The following is a 23,535-nucleotide window of genomic DNA, read 5'->3' on the forward strand; positions in this document are numbered from 1 at the left end:
CCTGAGCTGAAGGCAGATGCTTAATGACTGAGCCCCCCAGGCATCCCATAGCATAAAATTTTTTAAGTTGAATTGTTGGGTCAAAGGTTATATGCAGACAAAATTTTGGCTGATTTACCAATTAGGCCTACAAAGACATTGTACTAATCAATTTTCTCCCCAAAAGGGCATAGCTGTGTCTATTCCTGACCTCACTCCAGTTCCCCACGAGACTGTGCCTGGGTGGCTCTGTTGGTTAAGCGTCTGCCTTCCACTCGGGTCATGATCAGGGTCCTGGGTTCGAGACCTAAGTTGAGCTCCCTGCTCAGTGAGGGAGTCTGCTTTTTCCTCTCCCTCTGCTTCTCCCTCTGCCTCTCCTTCTGTTTCTCCCTCTGACTCTCCACCCCTCCCCGCTCGTGTACTCTCTCTCTAATAAATAAATAAATACAATCTTTAAAAAATATGAACTGAAAGCAAACAGTGACCACTGGTAGACGAGTGGGGCCAAATATTATTTTCTTGTTTTTAGTGACTCCGTATTGCTTTTCTGTGAATCTCTGTTCTTGTACTTTTTTATTTTCCTATTTGCCCATTGATTTCTTACTGCTTTGTAAGAGCTCTTTGTACTGAAGGCTATTAGCCCTTTGTCATATTTTAAAACTTTTGTTGACATGGGAAATGTTCACAATATAATGTTAAAGTTAAAAAAAAAATCCCTAGGACTCAAAACTACATATACTCCATGAATTCAGTTTTAACCATACGCATTTGTGCTTACGAAGATTCGGTCTTTCCTTGGAGGCCACTGAAGTGTAGGGCTTGGCTTTCTTTGACATGTGCCATGTAACCAATAATACATCTGGGGCAGTGTTTAGGGAGAACAAAATTCATTCACTCAACAAACATTTACTCTGTACCAATTGTATATGTACTAGCTGGCTACTGGGGTATGTGCACTTCTAAAATATTTAAAAAATTAAAACTTCTGCCCCTTCTTGTGCACATTGTCTGGTGGTCATGCCCTGTGCCCTCCTCATTTTGCACCAGGCTTTTCCTCCCTTGTCCGTCTGTGCTGTCCAGCAGCAGGGCTGGTGTTCGGGATGGCTGGCGAGAGGCAGAGTCAAGCCCCTTCCAGCCGGCCCTGAATCACTGGGCCTTTGTGCTCAGGAGAAAGGGGCCTTCACAGCTGCCCAGAGGCCGGAAGGATGCTGGTATCTCCTGCCTCCCTTGTGCTTTCTCCCTCATCCTCTCCAAGCCCCTTTCTCATCTCCAGCCTCTCTGAGGCTCCCCCACCCCTACACCACCAGCATCTCTCCTGCTTCTGTTTACCCAGATGCCTTTTGACCTCCAGCCTGGACTGTTTTTATGTTAGAGGGAACCATTGGGTCCTACTGCTGCTTGTGCACACATCCCACTTATTTTCTTATTGCGCACACAGAGAACGGGCTGTGCCCGTGGGGGCTGATCTTGTGGACCGCCTACCTGCTGCTGAGATGCTCGCATGCTAATGTCCGTGCCAGCATCTGCCGCCCCAGCAGTTAGGAGTGGGTACCGGGACCTCAGGTTGGAGCCCAGCCTCTAAATGCCTGAACATGCTGACCCCAAACAGCCCAATCACGCAACTGGACAGGACTGAATACTGGGAATGATCTGTGCAACTCCTGGGCTGTATTTCGGGGTCAGGGCTCTGTCTATGAAAAGCCTCAAACCCACAAGGGGGCCGGGAGGTGGGAAGGCAAAAGGAACTGTACCTACGGACCATCTCTTTTATGATGGGGCACTGCATGCTTTTGTTGCTACTTAACCTCTCTTGACCTCAGTTTTGTCTTCCGTGAAGTGGGGACAGTAGTGCCCCTGCCTCACAGGGGTGCTGGGAGAGCTCCCTGAGATGACGCATGTCTGGAAACAATGAGCACATGTTGTTAATAATCTTCAGAGAGCAGAACAGCTCCGGGGGGGGCGGGTGGGAATTACCTGGATTTCCAAGGGTCAAAGGACACATCACCTGCCACAGTGAGATCCAGGCCGGCCCCACCATGAGTTTTCATAACCATCTTGGAAATGGGTTGGCAAGACCAGAGGGTGTGGAACCCCCGTGACTGTTCTTTGGTGAAAGGGCCACTGTACCCGACGCTTCTGATCCGAGGTGGCCAGTGAGATGAGGGTTCCAGAAAGAGTAGACAACGTGGAGAAGATTTCCCTCTGGTCCTGAACTCCCCCATCTTCTCCCGCAGGGGACAAGCTGGATGCAGACTACATTCAAAGGTACCTGGGCCATCTCACACCCGTGCAGGAGAGCTGCCTGATCCAGCTTCGGCACTGGCTGCAGGAGACCCACAAAGGCAAGGTGGGTGCAGAGCTGGGGACTACCAGAGCCTGTTCAATGGTAGCTACTCACTTCAGGCCCTGGTGGCAAAAGGGTGGGGTAAACAGGCTGCTGTCATTAGCAATCCTGGGAACTTCTTTTTTTTTAAAGATTTTATTTATTTATTTGTCAGAGAGAGTGAGCACAGGCAGACAGAGAGGCAGGCAGAGGCAGAGGGAGAAGCAGACTCCCCGCTGAGCAAGGAGCCGGATGCGGGACTCGATCCCAGGATGCCGGGATCATGACCCGAGCCGAGGGCAGCCGCCCAACCAACTGAGCCACCCAGGCGTCCCAATCCTGGGAACTTCTATTTTACCTTCCTGTTTTTTCTAATTTAAATTCAACTTAATTAACGTATACTTTATTATTAGTTTCAGAGGTAGAATTCAGTGATTCATCAGTTGCTTACGACACCCAGGGCTCATTATTTCAGGCCCCCTCCTTAAATGCCCATCCCCAGTTATCCCGTCCCCCCACCCACCTCCCCTATTTGCCTCCTTTTTATTATGTATTGTCTCATCTATAACGCATATAACGCATATTGTCTCATCTATAACGCATATGCTGTGTGCACCGCTGATCACAGCCTTTCTCATCCTCTGCACTGTTGACATTTGAGGCTGGACAGTTCTCTATGGGGTGTGGGGGAGGTCTTATACATTGCGGGGTGCTGGCCTCACTGGAAGATAACTTCTTCTCCCCCAGCTGCGACCCCAGACTCTAAGCCCTATCCCATGAATGTCCATCGTGCTTGTACGTCCCAAGCACGGACTTGACCTTCAGCTCTGCTGAGTAAGAACGTCCAGCTTGCCCTTCCTTCCTATCCCCTCCCCAGGCTGGGCAGGGCAGACAAGTGAGACAGAGGGGCAGACAGGGGAGTTTACTTTCATGTTGGGCTGTGCTTTAACCTATCTGCCCGTTTTCTCATCTGTAAAGCGGGATAATGCTGGCAGTTGCCATCTGGACTGAACTACAAGGGACAAGGCATGTTAAGTGCCCAGAGGTGTCTGGCTCGGGATGAACACTCAGGCAAGGGGAGATTTCCCTGGGGCTGGCTTTCTCTTGCCTGTTGATATTTGCCCAAGGAAAGGAAGGAGAGCTGACAGGGTCTTCACTTGTCCCCTCGGCCTCTCAGTTAGACTCTCAGTTAGACTCTGGGTTCTGTGTGATAGGAATGCACCTTGATTCAAGGCAAACAAGGAGAGGAGTGTTTATTGGCCCATAGAACTGTTGAGCGGGCTGTATTAGTTTTCTAGGGCTGCTGAAAGAAAATGCCACAAACTGAGGGGCTCGAAACAACAGAAAAGTATTTTCACAGTTCTGAAGGCCAGAAGTCTGAAACCCAGGCGTGGGCAGGGTTGGTTCCTTCTGAAGGCTCCGCGGGAGGATCTGGGCCATGCCTCCTCCCTCCTGGCTTCTGGTGGCTGCTGCTGGTCCTCAGCTTGTAGACGCGCCGCTGCCATCTCTGCCTCCATCATCGTCCTGTGGACTTCTTACCCCTGTGTGTCCTGTGTCTGTGTCCCAACTCCCTTCCTGGAGTGGGGCCTACCTATGCCAGTGCGACCTCATTTTAGCTAATTATAGCAGTATAGACTCGTTCCCAAATAACGTCCCATTCTGAGGTTTTGGGTGGATATGAATTTTGAAGGGACATCACTCAGCCTCGCCCAGGGGCCCATGCAACCTGTCTCAGGGATGTCCTGAACCAGGGCTCACATGCCGTTGGGACCGCTGAGCTCTTGTATCTTATATCTGTATCTTGTTATCTTGTATCTGTTTGCTTCTGTTTTATCCCCGTCGGACTTCCTTCCCCGTTGAGCTTGGAGCTGTGGCTGCCCGTGGCTTGTAGACTCACCTTTTGCCACTGCAGAGAAAGGGGTTCACGACCCATTCTTCTGATTTAAGTTGTCTACGTGCCGTGATCGGGCTGTGCCACCCCTGAGGCCCTGGGAGTGGCGTGCTGATTGGCAACACCAGCTAAAACCAGGATTGGTGCTGGGGAGTGGGGAAGTAAAGCAGCTCTCCAAAAGAAAAGAGGTATGTGGGGAGGGAAGAAAGTCAGGCAGCCGAAACTCGCAGATTTTTCCCTACAGCTTACCCCTAGACTGCGTCATGGTTAAGTGTATCATCCTCTTCCCAGCTATGTATTTTGCAGAGGAGACAGGAGACACGCTCTCCATAATTTTGTCCATGGGTTAGGGAATACCGTTCTACGCCCTTTCTCCTTCTCTCAGATTCCCAAAGATGAGCATATCCTCCGGTTCCTGCGGGCCCGTGACTTCCACCTGGACAAGGCCCGGGAGATGCTGTGCCAGTCCTTGAGCTGGAGAAAGCAGCACCAGGTGGATCTCCTCCTCCAGACGTGGCAACCGCCTGCCCTCCTGGAGGAATTCTACGCAGGGGGCTGGCACTACCAGGACATAGGTGTGTCCCTTTACCTCCATAATGCAGAGCGTCGTACACTTTGGTCACTGCCAAAGGTGCTTTGAAGGTCACGTTTCAGGTTGGCCTCTTATTATTTTTCCTTTTGACTCTTCTGGGTATCTGGAGATGCCCTTGGGGTTCACTCAGCCATGGGGAAAGTAGGGCCGGGCATTTTGGGCTCGAAGCACTATTTCTCACTCAGGGGCAGCCTTAACCCACCCTTGCTTTTTTTTTTTTTTTTTAAAGATTTATTTATTTGACAGACAGAGATCACAAGTAGGCAGAGAGGCAGGCAGAGAGAGAGGAGGAAGCAGGCTCCCCGCTGAACGGAGAGCCCAATGTGGGGCTTGATTCCTGGACCCTGGGATCATGACCTAAGCCAAAGGCAGAGGCTTTAACCCACTGAGCCACCCAGGTGCCCCGCCCCTTGCTTTTGATCTTTGGGACCCCACACGTGATGACTGCATGAGTTTGCATGAGTGCCGGGGCTGCCAAAGCAAATTACCCCACGCCGGGTGGCTTAAGGCCATAGAGATGTATGTTCTCATAGTTCTGGAGGCAGAAACCCAGACTCAAGGTGTGAGCAGGGCCATGCTCCCTGCAGTGTCTCTAGGGGAGAGTCTCTCCCTGCCTCCTCCCGCTCCTGGGGGCTCCCGGCGTTCCTTGGCTTGTGGTCATGTCACCCCAGTCTCTGCCTGTCTTCACATGGCTGCCCTCTGGCTGTCTCTCTGTGTCCTCTCCTCTTTTTTTTTTTTTTTTTTTAAAGATTTATTTATTTATTTATTTGACAGAGATCACAAGTAGGCAGAGAGGCAGGCAGAGAGAGAAGGGGAAGCAGGCTCCTTGCCAAGCAGAGAGCCTGATGTGGGGCTCAATCCCAGGACCCTGGGATTAAAGGCAGAGGCTTTAACCCACTCAGCCACCCAGGTGCCCCTCCTCTCCTCCTCTTATAAAGACCCCAGGTCACTGGATTTAGGGGCCACACTGATCTAGCAGGATTTCCTCTGGAGGTCCTTCTCTAATTTCATCCGCAGTCTATTTCCAAATAAGGTCACATTCAGAGGTTCTGGGTGCCCGTGAATTTTGGGGGGACACTGTTCAACCACTACAAATAACCTCCCTCAGTTTCTCACCAAGCTGCCCTTGATGCCTGTGCCCATTATTCTTTTCAATGCCTTTTAAGTAAAAATTCACATATATTGATTAAAGTGAGTGCTTGATTCTTCTGGAGAACCGGTTGGAGCACTTTATTTTAATACGCAGTCGTTCCTTATTATTCATGGATTCCATATTGGCGAATTTGCCTACTCACGCAAATTTATTTGTAAGCCCCAAATCAATACTCGGGTGCTTCTGTGGTCAATTAGGACCATGCTCAGAGCGGCAAAAAAATCAGCTGTCTGACCTGAGTGTCCCCAGGGATGTCCTTCCGCCTTTTTGTTTCAGCTCTCATACTGTTAACAAGAATCCTTTTTAAAGTCCACTTCGTACTAGCTTTATTTTTCTTTTGGCAATTTTGTGCCTTGTGTGTGTGTGTGTGTGTGATTTTTGCTGTTTAAAGGCAAAGTGCGAAAGTGCTGGCCAGTGTTCCCGAGCACAAGAAGGCTGTGATATGCCTCACAGAGAAAATGTGTGTGTTAGGTAAGCGGCTTCTTCTTCTTCTTTTTTTTTTTTTCTGAAGATTTTATTTATTTGACAGAGAGCGAGAGATCACAAGTAGGCAGAGAGGCAGGCAGAGAGAGAGGAGGAAGCAGGCTCCCTGCTGAGCAGAAAGCCTGATGTGGGGCTCGAACCCAGGACCTGGGATCATGACCTGAGCCGAAGGCAGCGGCTCAACCCACTGAGCCACCCAGGCGCCCCCCTAGAAAAGCTTCTTAAGGCTTGAGTGTTGTGCCTCTGGCCATGAGCTCACAATGTGGATGAATCAACAATTTATACCCAATAAGGTGTCCTTAATGAGCATGGCCCCTGAGGCTAGAGCTCCTGAATTCAATAAATTCAGGACAAGGTTATGTATCGATCAGTTAACAAAAATGTAATGTCTCAAGGCTCGCAGGGACCTTACCCCATATTATTCCTCAAAGCGATGCTTCATTGTTCCCTAACTCAGTGTTCAAGGTGGCTTTAGGAAAGAAACATCACTACCATGAACAACAAGAATCGACTGTATTCGTACACACTTCCTTATTTTTCCTATTCGCTTTGGTTGACAGAAAGCTGAGAGCCGACATTATCCCCTCTCTCCGTATTCCTTCCTAACACGGTTCATCTCTTCATTTTTAAAAAGCTGTAAAGTAAACGGTTAATTTTAGGAGAGGTTTGCAGAAAAGTTGCTGAGGTCGTACAGAAAGGTATCCTGTGCCCCTCACCCAGTTTCCTGTGTGATGCAAATCTCTTTGACTCTTGGACACTTTGCCTCTCTGGCCATAACTGGTGTCAGCCCCTCTTGGGAGCAGGCAGAACATCCGCGAATAAAGGGACAGGAGGGGCCAGGCTAAGTCACAGCCTGGCATCGCCTCCTCCAAGGAGAAGTTTGGGTCTTGCCCTCTCCCTACCAGCCCTGAAATAATGTCCCTTCTCTTTGCTCGGCCTCCCTCGCCTACAAAGATGGCCGCCCCCTCTACATCCTGCGCCTGGGCCACATGGACACCAAAGGCTTGATGAAGGCTGTGGGGGAGGAGACGCTGCTGAAACACGTGAGTCGGGGTCCCCACTTTCCGGATCCCAGGGCTGCCCGCGGGCGGAACAGCCACCAGAACGTTTGCCAGCCCGTTCTCTACTTTCCAGGTTCTTTCTGTCAACGAGGAGGGACAGAAGAGATGTGAAGGGAACACAAAGCAGTTTGGCCGTCCCATCAGGCAAGAACCCCAGCCAGGAGCCAGTTCCCTCGAAATAGTAAAAACAGCCAAGGTTCATGGGGTATAGACGCTGGGCCAGGAAGCATGCTGGGTACTTCACAGAAATGTCCTCTCTTCATTCTCACAACGATCCTGTGAGGCAGGGACTGTTACCGTCCCTGCTCTTTGTGGAGGGGGAAACCGAGACTCAGAGGGGCGATGCTTATCCAAGGTTGTTGCAAAATGGGTAAGTGGCAGAGCTGAGATTGGAACCTGTTCCCGTCTGCTTTGGCCTCAAAGACATGATGCCCTGTGCCCCATCACCCCCTGGATCTTGATTTGTGAGGCCAGCTCTGCTCCCCCACCAAGTGCCACCTTGACTCTGTCTCCCAGGCAGGGGGACTCGCAGGTGTCACGGCACATCCAGGAACCACCGTCCCTCTCTGACTTCCCCCAACTGAGTACTTACAGTGGCACTGAACCTTTCTGAACAATAGCTTGCACATCTGTAATGTGGGAGTCATATCACGAGTCCCAGGGTTTCTTTACGTATCATTAAAAACAATGACTGTCGAGGGGTAACACTGGCTCTTCAGCATGTGTTCTCCATAGTACTTGATTCATCTTGTCCTTCTTACAGCCCGGGGCGTGGGGAGCGGCAGGCTGCTCCTGCTGTTGCGGCTTTTTATCTTAACGTAGCCCGATCTTTGGGAAAATTAAGTTCCTTTGTTGTCTGGAGATTTCCTAAGGAGACATACATTGGTTGGGGTGAGAAATCGGTCAATCAGGGTCCTGCTCAGAAGTGGAATTCATCTGAGATGGCTCAGATGACAGGATGTTATGAGGGACTCCTTGCAGTGGTGTGGGCTGGATGAAGGGAACAAAGGCAGGATGGAGAGGCTCCTGGGGACTAGCCGCTGTGGTAAAACAGTCATTTCCCTAATGAATTACTACCAGTGAAATGGAGGCACAGAGAAGTCAAGGAACCTGGCCAAGGCCACACAGCAGGTGGCAGAGCTGGCATCTGAATCCAGGCCATCTGGCTCTGGAGTGTGTGTTCTTAGCAGTCAGCACCTTTTCAACAATTGATAGCAGTAACTGGCTTTTATCGAGTGCTGCTATGGCCCGTCCCTGCAGAGCGCTTTACACATACTATCTCACTTAATCCTAACAACTGCTCCAGATGGGGACCCTTAGTATCACTGCCACTGTCTTGATGAGGAAGTTGCCCGTGTCACACAGCTCTCAGGGGCGGAGGGGACACTGGAATTTAGGTGTCTAGCCTCAGAGGCCAGGCACTGAACTCATCCCATGGCCTCCCCAGCTGAGGGTCGGGGGTGGTAGCCTCCACGAGACTGTCCTGCCCCTCCACTCCCAGCCCTGCCTTCCTGAGTCTCTCCATCCCTTCCTGTCTGCCAGCCCCCGAGACTCCCTGAGGGTGTCAGAGCCCTGGGAGGTGGCAGAGCAAGCTGGAGTGAGTGGCCCATCTCTGTCGCAGCTCCTGGACCTGCCTGGTGGACCTGGAGGGTCTCAACATGCGTCACCTGTGGCGTCCGGGGGTCAAGGCCCTGCTGCGGATGATTGAGGTGGTGGAGGACAATTACCCCGAGACCCTGGGCCGGCTGCTCATCGTGCGAGCCCCTCGTGTCTTCCCGGTGCTCTGGACGCTGGTGAGAGCAGGCGCCCGGGCCAGGCCCCTGCCAGGCAGAGATGGCCGAGATGGGGGGGGGGTTCCCTTTGCCTGCTTGTTCCGTGTCATTTCTCCTAAGTTTGGGCTCAAAGACATGATGCCCTGTGCTTTATTGAGGTAGAACTCATGAACCATAAGGTTCACCCTTTCCAAGTGCTGAATTCGGTGGTTTTTAGTAGATTCACAGACTTGTGCAACCATTCCACCAGAACATTATCAGCACCCCAGAAGGAAGCCCCGTAGCCATCAGCAGCCCCACTGCTCCCTACTCCCCAGCTCCCAGCAGCTGTCAGGCTGCTTTCTGTCTCTATGGATTTGCCTGTTCGCGGTCTGTCCTGTAAGTGGGATCATACAATACAAGGTCTTTTGCATCTGATTACTCTCACTGAGCGTCTCACTGAGCGTCTCACTGAACGTGCTGATCCCCCATTCATGCGTGCTGTAGCTCGGATCAGTCCTTCAGTCCTTTTTATGTCTGAATACGATTCCGCCGTATGGGTGGACCAGGATTTATGTATCTGTTGTCCTGCTTGTGGACCCTGGAGTCGCACTCGACAGTACAGCATCCCTGGGGTTCCTGTGAGTCGGCTCCAAGGAGTGTTGGGATTCTGTGCTGTCCGTATTTTATTTTATTTAAAAAATATTTTATTTATTTATTGCTGTAGGGATTTTTTTTTTTTAAGATTTATTTATTTGACAGAGAGAGAGGGATCACAAGCAGACAGAGAGGCAGGCGGGGGTGGGGAGCAGGCTCCCTGCTGAGCAGAGAGCCCGATGCGGGGCTCGATCCCAGGACCCTGAGATCATGACCTGAGCCAAAGGCAGAGGCTTAACCCACTGAGCCACCCAGGCGCCCCTGCTGTCGGGATTTTAAAACATTTTATCCAAGACCCACAATAAGAAATATACATTATGTTATAGCCCAACACACACACACACACACACGAAACAGATCTGCAAGGGATGGTTTTACCCTCTTCACTCTTCTATTCCATTCCATTAAAAATAGGCTAGTCACAATGCCCTGATTCCATCTCACCACCATGAGCAGGTTGTCACTGGCACTTGGAAACCACTGGGGCCTTGCTGCTGGTCCACAGGCCCCCTCCGAGGAGTCAGCGTCCCAGAAAACCAGAGAACCTCTACTACAAATTGAGGTTCAATCAGACAGACATTTGAGAGTTAAGTGGATTCAGTGCTTCACTAAGCACCTACTATGTGCCAGACACCTTCCAGGCCCTGGGGATTCGGAATAAACAAGCCAGCCTCTGTGTCTCCCCACCACTGTCACTGGGTGGGGAGAGATAGAGCAGATAACCCCGCAGGAGCCAATGCTTCATGGTTCCCTGTGACAAGGGACTTGTCACAGGGAACCTGGGACTTAGCCTCTCCAAGAACCCTGTGCGTGAGGATGGCAGGGTTCTTGGAGAGGCTGAGTCAGGCAGCGGGTGATGCAGAGAGGTAATTTAGATTGGAGAACTGAGGAAGGTCCCTCAGAGGAGGTGACTTGTGGCTGAGACCCTCGGAAGGAGCAAGAGTCATGCAGGGAAGGGTGGGGAGGAAGGACGGGCCAGGCAACCCACACAGCACGGGCCAAGGCCTGGAGGCAGGATTGTGTTTGATGCTTTTGAGAACCTGAAAACCCAGTCTGCAGTGGTTGGAGCAAAAAGAAAAAGGGCTGGTGGCCCTGGCAGAGGCTGGGGAAATGCTTAGAGACCAGTGCCTGCCAAGTCCAGGCTGTGGTGAAGGTGGGCTTTGTCCTGGGGCACTAGGGAGCCATGGAGGATTGTCAACAGGAGGGGATGTGAGCAGACTTCTGGGGCAGAACATTCTCTGGCTCCTGTGGCTACTTCAGGGCTCTGCTGGGGCTGGGCCAGGGAGCAGGAGCTGTGGGAGGGACGGGCAGGGCCTGCTCCTAAAGCGTTTTTATCTTGAAATATCCTGATCTTTGTGAAAATGAAGTTCCCTTGCTGTTTGGATACTGGGTGGTGGTGGGAGCCATTTAGGGTGCTGGCCAGAAGTGGGATTCACCCCAATGGCTTAGTGGGGACATAACAGGAAAGAACTCCTTGCAGAGGTATGGGCAGATGGAGAGGCCCCACGAGCTAGCCCTGCAGTGAGCCCCGGCCACCCCCGGGGACAGAGGGACAAGCAGAGGGGATGACAATGTTACTGAGCCCCACGAGAGCTGGAATGGAGTGGGGGTGGGGGTGTCCGGGGCACTGAGGTGGGCAGGAGTGGGGGAAGAAGTACCCTGGCCTCCTTCTCTGTTCCCAACCCCCATCTCCTGCCACTGCCCCCCACCCCCGCCCAATGGCCACAAGAGACGGAAAGTCAATGGCATGGAGCCAAGTTGTCGAGGCCCGCAGGGGACCGCTTCCCAGGATGGAGGCTGAAGGACAGTGAGCACACAGGTGGCATTCCCAGTTCCCTGTCCATCTTCCACCTGTGGCATTCCTTGCTGGATTGGCCTGTGCCCCGACAGGATCAAGTCCTTCCTTCCTGCCGCAACTACAGATCTCGTCACGAACCACACCAGCAGTGGGTGCGGGGTGCTTTGAGAAACAGCCAACTGAGTTCAGTATTGAAATTCTTTCCGTCTGGGGTCAACGAAACGGCATCATCTATACAGTGCGGTATTACTCAGCCATAAAAAGAAATGAGGCGGGACCCGGGCTCCAATGTGGATGAACTAGGGAACCATGACGCTGAGTGAGAGAAGCCAGACACGAAAAGCCACGTGTCGTGTGCTTCCATTTCTACGAAGGGTCCAGAACACGCAGATCCATAGAGAGAGAAAGCAGATCAGTGGTTGCCAGGGGCTGGGCAAGGGGCATGGCGAGGGACTGCTGATGTGTCTGAATGTGTAAAAGGAGTGGGGTTTCCTTTTGGGTTGATGAGAAGTCTTGGAATCGCAGGAAAGTGGTAGTTCTACAACATAGTGAACGAACTAAAAGCAATTGAACTGTTTGCTTTAAAATGGTTAATTCTGGGGTACCTACCTGGCTGGCTCAGACAGAAGAGCGTGTGATGTTGGAGCTCCTGGGTGGCTTAGTTGTTGAGCGTCTGACTTTGGCCTGGGTCATGATCTCGGGGTCCTGAGATCGAGCCGGGTGTTGGGCTCCCTGCTCACTGGGGAGTCTGCTTCTCCTTTTCCCTCTGCCCTGCCCCTGGGTCGTGCACGTGTACTCTTGCTCTCTCTGTCTCAAATAAATAAATAACATCTTAAAAAAAAAAAAAAAGAACAGAAGAGCATGTGATGCTTGATCTCAGGGTCACGAGTTCAAGTCCGACACTGGGTATTGCTTAAATAAATTAAAACTTAAAAAACCAGTAAAATAAAGTGGTTAATTCTTTGTGATGTGTTACATCTCCACATGACAAACAAACACCCCGTTCCATCTTGTCTCCTCTTCCCCACTTCAGATCAGCCCCTTCATCAATGAGAACACCAGGCAGAAGTTTCTCATCTACAGCGGCAGCAATTACCAGGGCCCCGGAGGCCTTGTGGACTACCTGGATAAAGAAGTGATCCCCGACTTCCTCGGGGGAGAGTGTGTGGTGAGTGTGTGGCCACAGGCCCTGGGGTGGGGCTGCAGAGGTCCTCGCGGAGGCTGCAGTGGGGCCCCGCCCTTGTGTGTGTGGGTGCTGACACCTGGAGAGGTCACGCTTTCTCTTCTTGGTGGCAGGCCTTGTTTTCCAAAGCTGCCCCCAAGAGAGGTGAGTCTTCTCCCAAGGAGGGACCTTACCTTGTAGATCAACATAGTGATCCAGATGGAAGTTTCTGGAAGCACAGAGACCAGGCCATCAAGGGTTTATCTTGGTATTCCCCATTCAGTATGTTGCTACATAGCCGAGTTTACCTGCTGACTTTGCGCCCTCTGCTGCCGGGACAGGGGACTCCCAGCCCAGTGGTCTGGACCCCGGAGCTGGTGTACCCAAAGGGATTTATTCCCAACCCACAGCTCCACGGAGTGGGAAGATCGGCCAACTGCTTGAAGGGGAGGCAGCCACAGACCCCTTCTACTGCCTCCCCCTGGGAGTGAGGTGACACAGAAAGGGGTGACCCTGGGACAGGACAGTCTTATCTCATCTGGCTATGGGAAGGCAGGCCCCTCTTCCTTCTCTAACAGAATACCAGACTCCAAGTTTACCTGATTTTTGAGTTTAAAAAAGGCATTTCCTAGAAATTCTGCCAAGCTTGCCCACTTTTTCCACTTGTTGAGATACGTATGCATGACTTATGTTTAGCAAATGGGCCTGTAAGTCCAGCATGGTAATAAGAGACATGAGCCCAGCGGGGGGATTGATAAACATGGGTTTGTGCCCAGGCTCAGCCACATTCTGCTGTGTGATCTTGGGCAAGTGGCCTGCCCTCTCTGAGCTTCCATTTTCCTCCTCTGTGAATGGGAAGAATAATAGCTCCTACTGCATTGTGGTTCCTGGAGAGTCAATGAGGTCATGGAAGCCCGGTTCCCTACTCACTAAAGGGTGACTGTGACAAGTGCAATTTCAGGGGTCACAGACTTCTTTGAGTCAGCCAGGCCTGCCACCTTTGTCTTTGTCCCCCAGTGTAATGTCCCTGAAGGAGGGCTGGTCCCCAAGTCCCTCTATCTGACAGAGGAGGAGCAGGAGCACACGGACCAGCTGCGGCAGTGGAGAGAGACCTACCAGTCGGCCAGCGTGCTCCGAGGAGCCCCCCATGAGGTGCTGGGACCTGGCCTGGGAGGGCGCGCTGGGCTGGGGTATTGTCTTAGGCCAGGGTCCCCCGGAGCAGAGCCTGAGGCTGGGGTTTTTGTACCGGCGATGTGTTCAGGATGAGCTCTCAGCAGAAACCTGTAAGGAGAGGTGCGGCAGGGTCGGGGGATGTAAGCACAGGGGCAGTGCACCGAGTCTCGCCCAGCCTGACCCAAGGGGAGCCCTGGGCTGTGCAGAGCACGACAGATGGACAGGCCTTTTGTACTCTGTCAGACTCGGCTGTGGATTACCCACACCTGGACAGGGTGGGACCTCCTAGCCGTTTTAAGACAGAGACAGGTGCATCTCCCTAGAGCAGTTCTTAGACAGTGGAAGCTGAGGGCTTCAGCAGCCCATATTCCCCACAGCCACAGTGGGGACTGGAGACCCAGGTGGGCAGCCCTCAGCACTTCCTACAGCTGACCTCCCCATCCCAGCTTCCCACTCCTGGTGGGGTTCCAGACGGGACTCTCGGACTCTGCCCCTACCCTCCATGCAGGTTGCGGTGGAGATTCTGGAGGGGGAATCAGTCATCACCTGGGACTTTGACATCCTGAGAGGGGACGTGGTCTTCAGCCTGTACCACAGCAAGCAGATGCCCCAGCCTGGCCGCCAGGAGCCGGGGGCCAGGGCCGGCGGGCAGCTGATGGACAAAGGCTGGGTCCTAGGTGTGGATTACAGCCGTGTCGAAGCCCCTCTTGTCTGCCGGGAAGGGGAGAGCATCCAGGTTTGAACTCCTTTGTTCATTTATTCATTCATCATACAGGATTGAGTGTTCACTGTGTGCTGGGGTTCTGGCCCTTGACCTCAGCGACCCCGTAGGACAGTGAGGGAGAAAGAACTGGGCAGATTGAGGACTTTGGGGACCCCAGGACCCCATTCTCAAACCCCCCGGGACACTTGTCAAAGCCTCAGACCGCCAGGTCCCATGTCAGGGGCCTAACTCAGAACCTCTGGGCACTGGGGCACCTGGGTGGCTCAGTTGGTTGGGCGACTGCCTTCGGCTCAGGTCATGATCCTGGAGTCCTGGGATCGAGTCCCACATCGGGCTCCCTGCTCAGTGGGGAGTCTGCTTCTCCCTCTGACCTCTCTCCTCTCATGCTCTCTCTTTCTCTCTCAAATAAATAAATAAAATCTTAAAAAAAAAAAAAAAGAACCTCTGGGCACGAGGCCTGGACTCGGCATCCCCTACCCTCTCCCAGTGATTTCTTTTTTTTTTTTTTTTTAAAGATTTTATTTATTTATCTGACAGAGAGAGATCACAAGTAGAGAGGCAGGCAGAGAGAGAGGGGGAAGCAGGCTCCCCGCTGAGCAGAGAGAACCCGATGCGGGGCTCGATTCCAGGACCCTGAGACCATGACCCGAGCCGAAGGCAGAGGCTTTAACCCACTGAGCCACCCAGGTGCCCCTCCCAGTGATTTCTGATGTGTTAGTTTCAGAACCTAGAGAGTTAGAGATGCCCTAACACTGGCAACAGAACTCAGATGTGTCTTGGAACATCAACCACCCCGGCCCGCCGCTACTCACATGCTGCTGGAGGCCAGTGTTTGCAAGTCTTCGACCACCAGCCCCGCTCACTCACCCACCCTGCACAAAGAGGCTCTGGGGAGCAGGGCAGGTCTCACCCAGGGCCCTGTGCAGCAGGCTGTCCTGCACCTCACACACCAGCACCCCTAGTACCCTATATAGCCCCTCTATAATCCCTGAAGTTATAACAACTAACACCTCCATTCTCACCATCCGGGCCCTCCACTAACCCTAACCAACCTGCCAGCTCCCTGCCCAGATCCCTCCTGGGGCAGCAGAACAAAAGCCCAACAAAATCCAGGTGTTTAACCACCTGCACCTGTTCTCCTGCAACCGCAGCTCCAACCCCCGCCGGCCTCCACTCCCACCCGATCAGAGGGAGGCTCTCAGCCCCCACAGATAGGGGGGTAACGGCGGAGGAGTCAATGATACGTCAGGAGGCCCTGGATTGGTTCGGCAAGGGGCTCCCGTCCGCCCCCACGTGGACCAGAGCCTCAGGGAGGGCTGCTGTGTTTCAGGGCTCCCATGTGACCCGGTGGCCTGGTATCTATTTGCTCCAGTGGCAAATGCACAGCCCCCCTGGGAATGCGGCTTGCACCCTCCCCGGGGTGGAGGACGTCCTGACGGCCCTGCACAGCCCCGGCCCCAAGTGCAAACTTCTCTACTACTACGAGGTGCTGGCGTCTGAGGACTTCAGGTAGGAGGGGCTGGACGTGGATCCTGGGCAGGAAGGCCCCCCGCCCCCCGACCCCGCTCTCCTCCAGTCCAGGCCCATAGCGCTTCTGAGGCTCCTTCCTTCTGGGCTGGGTGACATTGGATTCATTTCTCCCACGTGCCTTTGAGCTTATCCAGGGGCGGGGCCCCAGAATGGGTATTGTTAAAATTCGCCAGTGGTTCAGCACCCGTGTGAGCAGTCGTATCCAACGCTATGTCTAAATCCTGCTTCAGCTGCAGAACGTCCCCTTCCAATTAAACTCTGGACAGAACCCCAATATACCAGATTGATGGCAGGGAGAAGGGGAGCCCAAAGCCCTCCTCTTTGGACCTCCTCTCACTCCTAGAAACCCATAACACAGGGTCTGGATTGTTCTAGAACATTCTAGAATAGTGTCTCGCAGACACCTCTCCCCAAGTGTTGCTTTCCGAGAGAGTGGTGGCTAAGACCTCCAGCACTTCCTGGTTGCTGTGTGACCTCAAGCAAGTCACTTCAGCCGTCTGAGCCTCAGCCTCCCCAATGGTTAAACGGGGGCCGCTGAAACCCCCCACATCCAGAGATGTCATCAGGAAGAAGTGGTTGGTGGAAGCCTGCCCTTCCCTGAGGCATACAGAAAGCACTTGATGGCAGAAATGAAGCAGAGGGTGACAAGATAGAGCTGGCAGTTTCTTCACGGCTTTACAGTTTATCTTTTAAAAACAAATGTCATTTTGCTTCCTGCTTCATGACATAGCTCTGTTAGTTTCCTACTTTTTTTTTTCTTTTTTTAAAAAAGTAGGCTCCACACCCAGCGTGGAGGCCAACATGAGACTCGAACTCATGACCCTGAGATCCAGACCTGAGCCGAGATCCAGAGTCAGACGCTCCACTGACTGAGCCACTGAGTCCCTCTGTTAGTTTCCTTCTAAAATTAATGCTTTACATTCTTTACCGTGGGGTCAAATCGAGGCTCCAGGAGGGTGTGCATCTGTATCTACATGCCGGATGCAGGTCCAAGTACCCTAAGGACACGTGCAGTCCAGTGTGAGAGATACTGGGCCAGTATCTTTACTCCACAGAGAGCCCCACAGCATGGCAGGGCTGGTGATGTCCTCTTTGGGAAGCAGCTTGTTTTGGGCACTGGGCACCAGCCAGTGCAGGGGACAGACCCCGTAGACACGAGCATCCAGGGGCTGCCGCCTCCGGGAGGGCAGGTGGCAGCTAAAGGGTGGGCCAGATGCTGCTTGCCAGCCTGCCTCGTCTGGTCCGTGTGGGGGAAGCTTGCAGCCCTGACCTTCAACAGCTCGCAGAGAACCAGGTCAAGGGCTAGCTCCTGGCCGTCCTCAGTAGGCAGGCGTTGGGCTGGGCCCTGGGGGACCAGACACGCAGGGGCTGCCATCATGGAGCAGGAGGCCACACGATCACACCTGCACGTAACTATGAACCAGTGGATACCATGCCGATGTTCCAGCCTGGGTCCTTGTCCAAGGTCACACAGCTGGGAGGTGCCGGAGGTCTCAGCACAGCGTTTTGTGAGAGCATGGGATGAGGGGCCTGGCCTAGGCTAGAGATAGGGCTGGGGACTGCCCAGGCTGTGGGGCACCTTCTGGGCCATGCTAGATCCCCAGCTCATGGAAGCTCCTGAATGGTGTGCGGCAGGTGGGGATCTTTTGGGGTGGGGCAGGAAAATGGGCGGAGCCTTGTTTCTCATCACAGCTTCACTTGCTTTTCCCTCTGCACTTGCCCTCTGTGCCTGGGGTGGTTACCAGCCTCGTGGAAAGGGCCCTGGGGCCTCATTTGCAGCATCACCAGCTTTTCCACTGCTGTGCGGGGGCCCCAAGCCTGTGTCTCCACCAGAAGGTAATGTGTGTGCGATGCCCTTCCTCCCCAGGGGCTCCATGTCCAGCCTGGAATCCTGCACCAGCGGTTTCTCCCAGCTCAGCGCCACCACTTCCTCCTCATCTGGCCAGTCCCACAGCAGCCCTCTGGTCTCCAGATAGTTAGGACTGAGCCCTGTGGGGCAGCCTGCTTGCCTCCTAGGTCTGTAAGTGTCCATGGGGTCTGGGACCATGTGGGCTGCAACCCTGCGTCTGGACACTGACTAAGTTGGGGCATCTGGAGCCAATGGCAATGATCCAGCTCACGCATTCTCAAGGATGCAAGGATGGAATGATCTTCTTTGGGCTTCACGTAAGGAAAAGCCAGGGAGTGGCTGGGCCACCTTTGGGTCTGCCTGGTCCGGGAGCTCAGGGATATCATCGGGCTCAGCATCCCCTCTCCATCCCTGGCTCTGCTTTCCCTGGGGGCAGCTTCCTTCTCAGGTGCCCTCCCCATGCAGGGGATCCCACCACCACTAGGGTCCCGCCCTCCCCCCCCCAGCTCAGCTGCAGATGAGAACCTCTGTCTCCCAAAGTTCCATCCAAGCTCCCAGAATGGAGTCTAATCAGCCTGCCTGAGTCCCACACTGGTCCCTGAACCAATCACAGTTGCCAGGGTACCAGAGAACACTGATTGGCCGACAGGGTCCTGTGTCTGATCTGGGCCAGTTACCATACCAAGATGGGGTTTCAGCGATTGGTCTACCTGGACCAATGACTGTTCCTGACGCCAACCACCTAGTTTGAAAAGCATAAAGAAGTTGCCTCTAGGAATACTGGGGTGCCCCACAGGAAGAAGAGGGAAAGAATGCTGGGTTGGCAGAAATGACTTTCACAACGGACTGCAAAGCAATGCCCTGTGTCCCAAGACATGCATGCTGAGCAGATATATGAGTTACAGGGTCACTTTCTGTGGGGAGTAGCCCACCTGAAACCCATCTTCCCAGCACTTGGCTAGGAAGGCAGCCTGACCACCACGACTTGAGGAGGGTGGGGAAGCCCAGGCAGGGATGAAGTGTCTCTGGCTGTCTTTATTTTTTTTTTTTTTTTTTTATATATTTTTTTTAAAATATTTTTTAAAAGATTTTATTTATTTATTTGACAGAGAGAGATCACAAGCAGGCAGAGAGGCAGGTAGAGAGAGAGGAGGAAGCAGGCTCCCTGCTGAGCAGAGAGCCTGATGCGGGGCTCCATCCCAGGACCCTGAGATCATGACCTGAGCCGAAGGCAGCGGCTTAACCCACTGAGCCACCCAGGCGCCCCCTCTGGCTGTCTTTAAACTCCTCTAGAGGTCCTTTTCTTTCCTTGGAGCAATTTAATTATGACTTTTTTGGTTGTAAGTCACAGAGACCCACTCAAAAGGGTAACCAGTCATGATCACATTCAACTGGCCAGTCCAGGAGTCCTTGCTTCAGGTAAGGCTAGATCTAGGATCTCAACATGGCACCAGGACTCCCCTGTGGGGAGGAGGAGGTTGTGACTTTGTTGTGTCCACCCTAGGGCAAACCTGACCCCTGCAACCAGCTTCAATATTGACAGACTTTCCCTGAGTTCTCGCATGGAAAAGTTTTGGGTATCCTTGGGGCTTGAGGACACGTCTCCTTTCCTTTCCTAGGCTTCCAAAAAGGCAACAAGTCAGAGGTTACTAACTGGCAGCCTGCAGACTGATCTGACTTTTGTTTTGCCTATAGAGGGATTTAAAAATTGGGGGCATTTCATACAGAAATCCAACTGTCCAGCTTCCCTTAGGCATTTGGGACTGTTGGCAAAACGGGGCCACTGTTACCATGTAAAGGCAATACAACTGTGTTCCTTGATGGGGCTACCCCAGTCCCTACCCTACCCCTCACTGTGACTGTCACTCATATTATCTGCCTGGGAGGGCCCTCACAAATATGGCTCTATCAACAGCTGGGGGGCCAATCTGGGCCCAGATGGCTCAATGGTACTCTTTCCTTATAGCCTTCCTTACAGCTGGGGGTCATCTCTGGTCAACACCCAGAGTCACTGGGCCTTGCCCAAGGGGTAGGCTTGCAACTGTGGGCTTGATGCTTCCATGCGGTCTCAGCATGATAGAACAAGGAGAGCAAGGACTTCCTTGCCTACCAGCCTCACCCCCAAACCTGGAGCAGAGAGAAGGAGCTACCTTCTTGGAGACATCCTTCTCCCTCCAGGGAGGGAGTCTCATCCATCTCTGTTTGCTCCTCAGGTATAGGAACAAAATCCAAAACTGTATCCTGCATCAAGGTGTGTGTGCACATGAGGGAGAGTGGTAGGGGGAGATGGGCGATGTTCTCAAAGCTAGTTGCTCCCATGTCACCAGGCATTAATCACTGAGGAATCTGAGATATTTGTACCAGTCTTTAGATGAATTTCTCGCCTGCCTCTAAAACCCAGGTGTGCCCTAGAAGCATTCTGGGCTAAGCTGCCCTAGCACTCCCCATACATTAATTGTCTAGGACCAGCACCAGGGAAGGATGGAGAAGCCTTTCCTTGACTTGGGGTTATACTTGGCTTGAGAACTGGAACCTGGATCTGCTGTGACCTCTCCAGCCTGGAAAAAAGGGATGAGCCTCAGGCCCTCTCAGTTCTCCCGAGAGCTCATTCTTTCTCCCATGAGAAGGCTCCAGCTCAAACTGGCTTAAGCAAAGGGAATTCCCTGGGTCCTGTAACTGGGATGGATAAGGGCGTGCTTGTTTCAGGTATGGCTGGATCCAGGAGCGTAGTGTCCTCAGGCTCATATGCTCATCCTCTCAACCTTACCCAGGCCTCCTAGCTCTGTATCTCTTTTCAGGCTGGTCTCATCCTCTCCTCTGCCTAGTGGGAAAGGTGTCTGCAAGCAGCCCCAAGTCTACAACCACAGGATTCACAATCTCTAAGGCTGAGAGAATTCTCTATTCCAAATCCCAAAGAAGCTTCTGCCTGGCCCTGTTTGAGTAAAGTGCTCACTCCTACAGATGTACTGGCCAAGGGGCTGCGGGTCTTGTGATTGCCATTTCCTCCAGAAGCAGCAGTGGGTTAGGAGAGAGCAGATCACCCCAGGACAAGGGAAGCTGGGCCACGGAAGCAGCAGACAGCCATGATGCATCTGCTGCAGTCCCCCTCCCTTGCTGGAGGTCTCTGGGGCCCAAGCTGGAGCTTCATCAATCAGTAGGTCTTTCCTACCTTTGGGAGGTGTGAAATTAAAAATCCAAGGGCTGCCAAGTTCCTGGCTTCTGTATTTCCCTAAACCTCAGGGTTGGAAGTTCCTTGGCTTGGTTTCTTTCTCCCTCTTGTTCATTAACCTGTTGTGATCAGGACAGAAACAACCCACTAGCAAAAGGATCCTGCCCATGCACTGTGTTTAGGAGCTTGGGTCTTAACATTTAGACGGGGCGGGGTTCAAACCCCAGCCTTCTTTTCACTAGCTGTGTAACCTCCAGCAGGTGACTTAACCCCCTGTGCCTCAGTTTCCTCATCTGTAAAATGGGGATGTGCCTACCTCATTCACTGGGTTGTCATGGGACAAGTGAGAGGAGCTGTAGAGTCCGCAAGCCCAGCGCCCAGAACACAGAAAGCACACGATAAACGTCAGAGGTTAGCCTGATGACTTAAGGCTTCTCAACCAAACACTCCAGACTCCTTCCGGAGGAGGCCCGCCTGCCACTGTTTCTCCTGGGACAGAAGGCTTGGCACCACGAGCATCCGGAGGAAAGTGGGTGTCGGGATATAATTTCCCTCTTCCTCTCCCGTTTAGCAACTGCTTGCGTTTTCTGAGCAAATCCACTAAATCTGGAAGAGCATCATTTGGAGTGGTATCTTCCCCGACTGGCTAGAGAATGTTCTCTACAGGCTGAAATACGGGGCTTCTGAGAACTACCCCCGCCCCACCCTGCACTCTGGAATTGCTCCTCCTGTGAAATGAATTGTTTGATGAGAATACAATAATTCTGTTCCAAACACTCTATTTCAGCCAATAAAACACGATGTTCCTTGTTTGCCTGATCATTTGCTCCAACCAAAAGCATTAAACATTTTCGATTCGGATATACCTCAGTTGTCTACCTCCTAAAACCCTGGGGGTTTCCCTGGGCTTCTTCAGGAGTTACTCCGCCGCTGTTTATAAGACGCAAAAGCATTTTCAGCAGGGGTGGTATCATCCTCAAGGGGTTGCGAGTTGGTTCTTGGGGGAAAGGGGACGCATACAAAATATAACATTTTTATATATAAAGCACAGACATACCATAGTAGTTCCCTAGGGCTGCTGTAACAAACTCCCACACATTTGGTTAGCCTAAAACAACAGGAACGGATTCCCTCACCGTTCTGGGGGCTGGAAGTCTGAGATGAAGGCGTTTGCAGGTGGCTCTCCTAACACTAGGGGAGGACGCTTCCTACGTCTCGGAGCTTCTGGAGTCACCGGGAACGCGTTGGCCTGTAGCTGCATTGCTCTCGTCCTGCTTGTCTTCACACAGCTTCTTCTCTGTCTCCTGTCTTGTAAGGACACCAGGCACTGGATTCAGGGTTCACTGTCAATCTAGTACAATTTCAGCTTCAGATCCTTAACTAATTACATCTGCAAAAACTACTTTCAAAAAAGTCACATTCTAAGGTTCTGTGTGGACGCTGATTCTGGGGCGCAGGGGAAAAACGCTATTCAAACCATTGCACAAGCACAGGGTGCATACAGAGATACATGCATAGTTTATCAGTGGAATTAAATGCTTATTCCCTGGGCCCACTCAGCACTGCTGACTTGGAATCTTGAGGGTGCATTTCTGGATTCTCTTTGCCAGGTATCCAGGTGAAGGTGAGGCCCTGCCATCCATCTTTCTGGGCCACTCTGCCTGGTTCCCTGGGGTTTGACCTAAGACCTAGTGTGATGTTCAACAACAGCCATCGTCCTGAGGTTGGGGGTTGGGTGGGGACCTTGTCCAGGGCACCAGCTGTCCTTCCTGTGAGCTTCCTTGGGACACGGAGCAGGGGTGCTGGCTGCCACACACATCATGGGGTTCTGAAAAGGCCCTCTTGTTCTGGAGCAGGAGGCCAAGGACTGTCACTTGGGGAAGCAGAGAAGGTGTGGTTCTCTTGTGGGACTGCTCTGGGGTACCCTGTCTATACCGGGTTTGGTTACCTAGCCGCACCCAACACATCCAACTGAGGGAGAGGAAGCAGCCCTTGCCTGCTTCAGTACAGTGCATGCATTCATTCTCTGGGACTTTGCCATGGATTTCTCTGCAACTGTGGGTAAGAGCTCTCCAAGGACCAGCCAGCTGACTCCTGCATGTGGTGGGTGTTAAGAAGGACAGGTCCCTGGGGCAGGCCAGCTGGAATCAGCTCTTAGCCATGAGTCACTGCTGACGTCTGTCCTGGGCAGAACTGCCTCCTCAGAAGCCTCCTGAGGTTTGCGGGGCCCAGAGAGGGGA

The 23,535-nt window shown here is 52.7% G+C and overlaps 1 protein-coding gene across 2 annotated transcripts in view; it reads left to right on the forward strand.

The window, feature by feature from the left end:
- Positions 1 to 19,147, forward strand: part of SEC14L5 (SEC14 like lipid binding 5) — a 39,194-nt gene extending 20,047 nt beyond the window's left edge. The window contains exons 7-16 of one of the 2 annotated variants that reach the window (XM_047714474.1): positions 2,214 to 2,326; positions 4,579 to 4,768; positions 7,376 to 7,464; positions 7,556 to 7,626; positions 9,104 to 9,275; positions 12,722 to 12,856; positions 13,868 to 14,002; positions 14,532 to 14,759; positions 16,078 to 16,256; positions 18,145 to 19,147. In XM_047714474.1, coding sequence (XP_047570430.1) covers positions 2,214 to 2,326; positions 4,579 to 4,768; positions 7,376 to 7,464; positions 7,556 to 7,626; positions 9,104 to 9,275; positions 12,722 to 12,856; positions 13,868 to 14,002; positions 14,532 to 14,759; positions 16,078 to 16,256; positions 18,145 to 18,253 — 1,421 coding nt within the window. In that variant the 3' untranslated portion in view covers positions 18,254 to 19,147. The remainder of the gene's footprint in view (positions 1 to 2,213; positions 2,327 to 4,578; positions 4,769 to 7,375; positions 7,465 to 7,555; positions 7,627 to 9,103; positions 9,276 to 12,721; positions 12,857 to 13,867; positions 14,003 to 14,531; positions 14,760 to 16,077; positions 16,257 to 18,144) is intronic. The other variant, XM_047714475.1, reaches the window with a different exon arrangement.
- The last annotated feature ends 4,388 nt before the right edge of the window (positions 19,148 to 23,535 follow it).

This window comes from Lutra lutra, chromosome 18 (assembly GCF_902655055.1).
Source record: "Lutra lutra chromosome 18, mLutLut1.2, whole genome shotgun sequence".
NCBI lineage: Eukaryota > Metazoa > Chordata > Mammalia > Carnivora > Mustelidae > Lutra > Lutra lutra.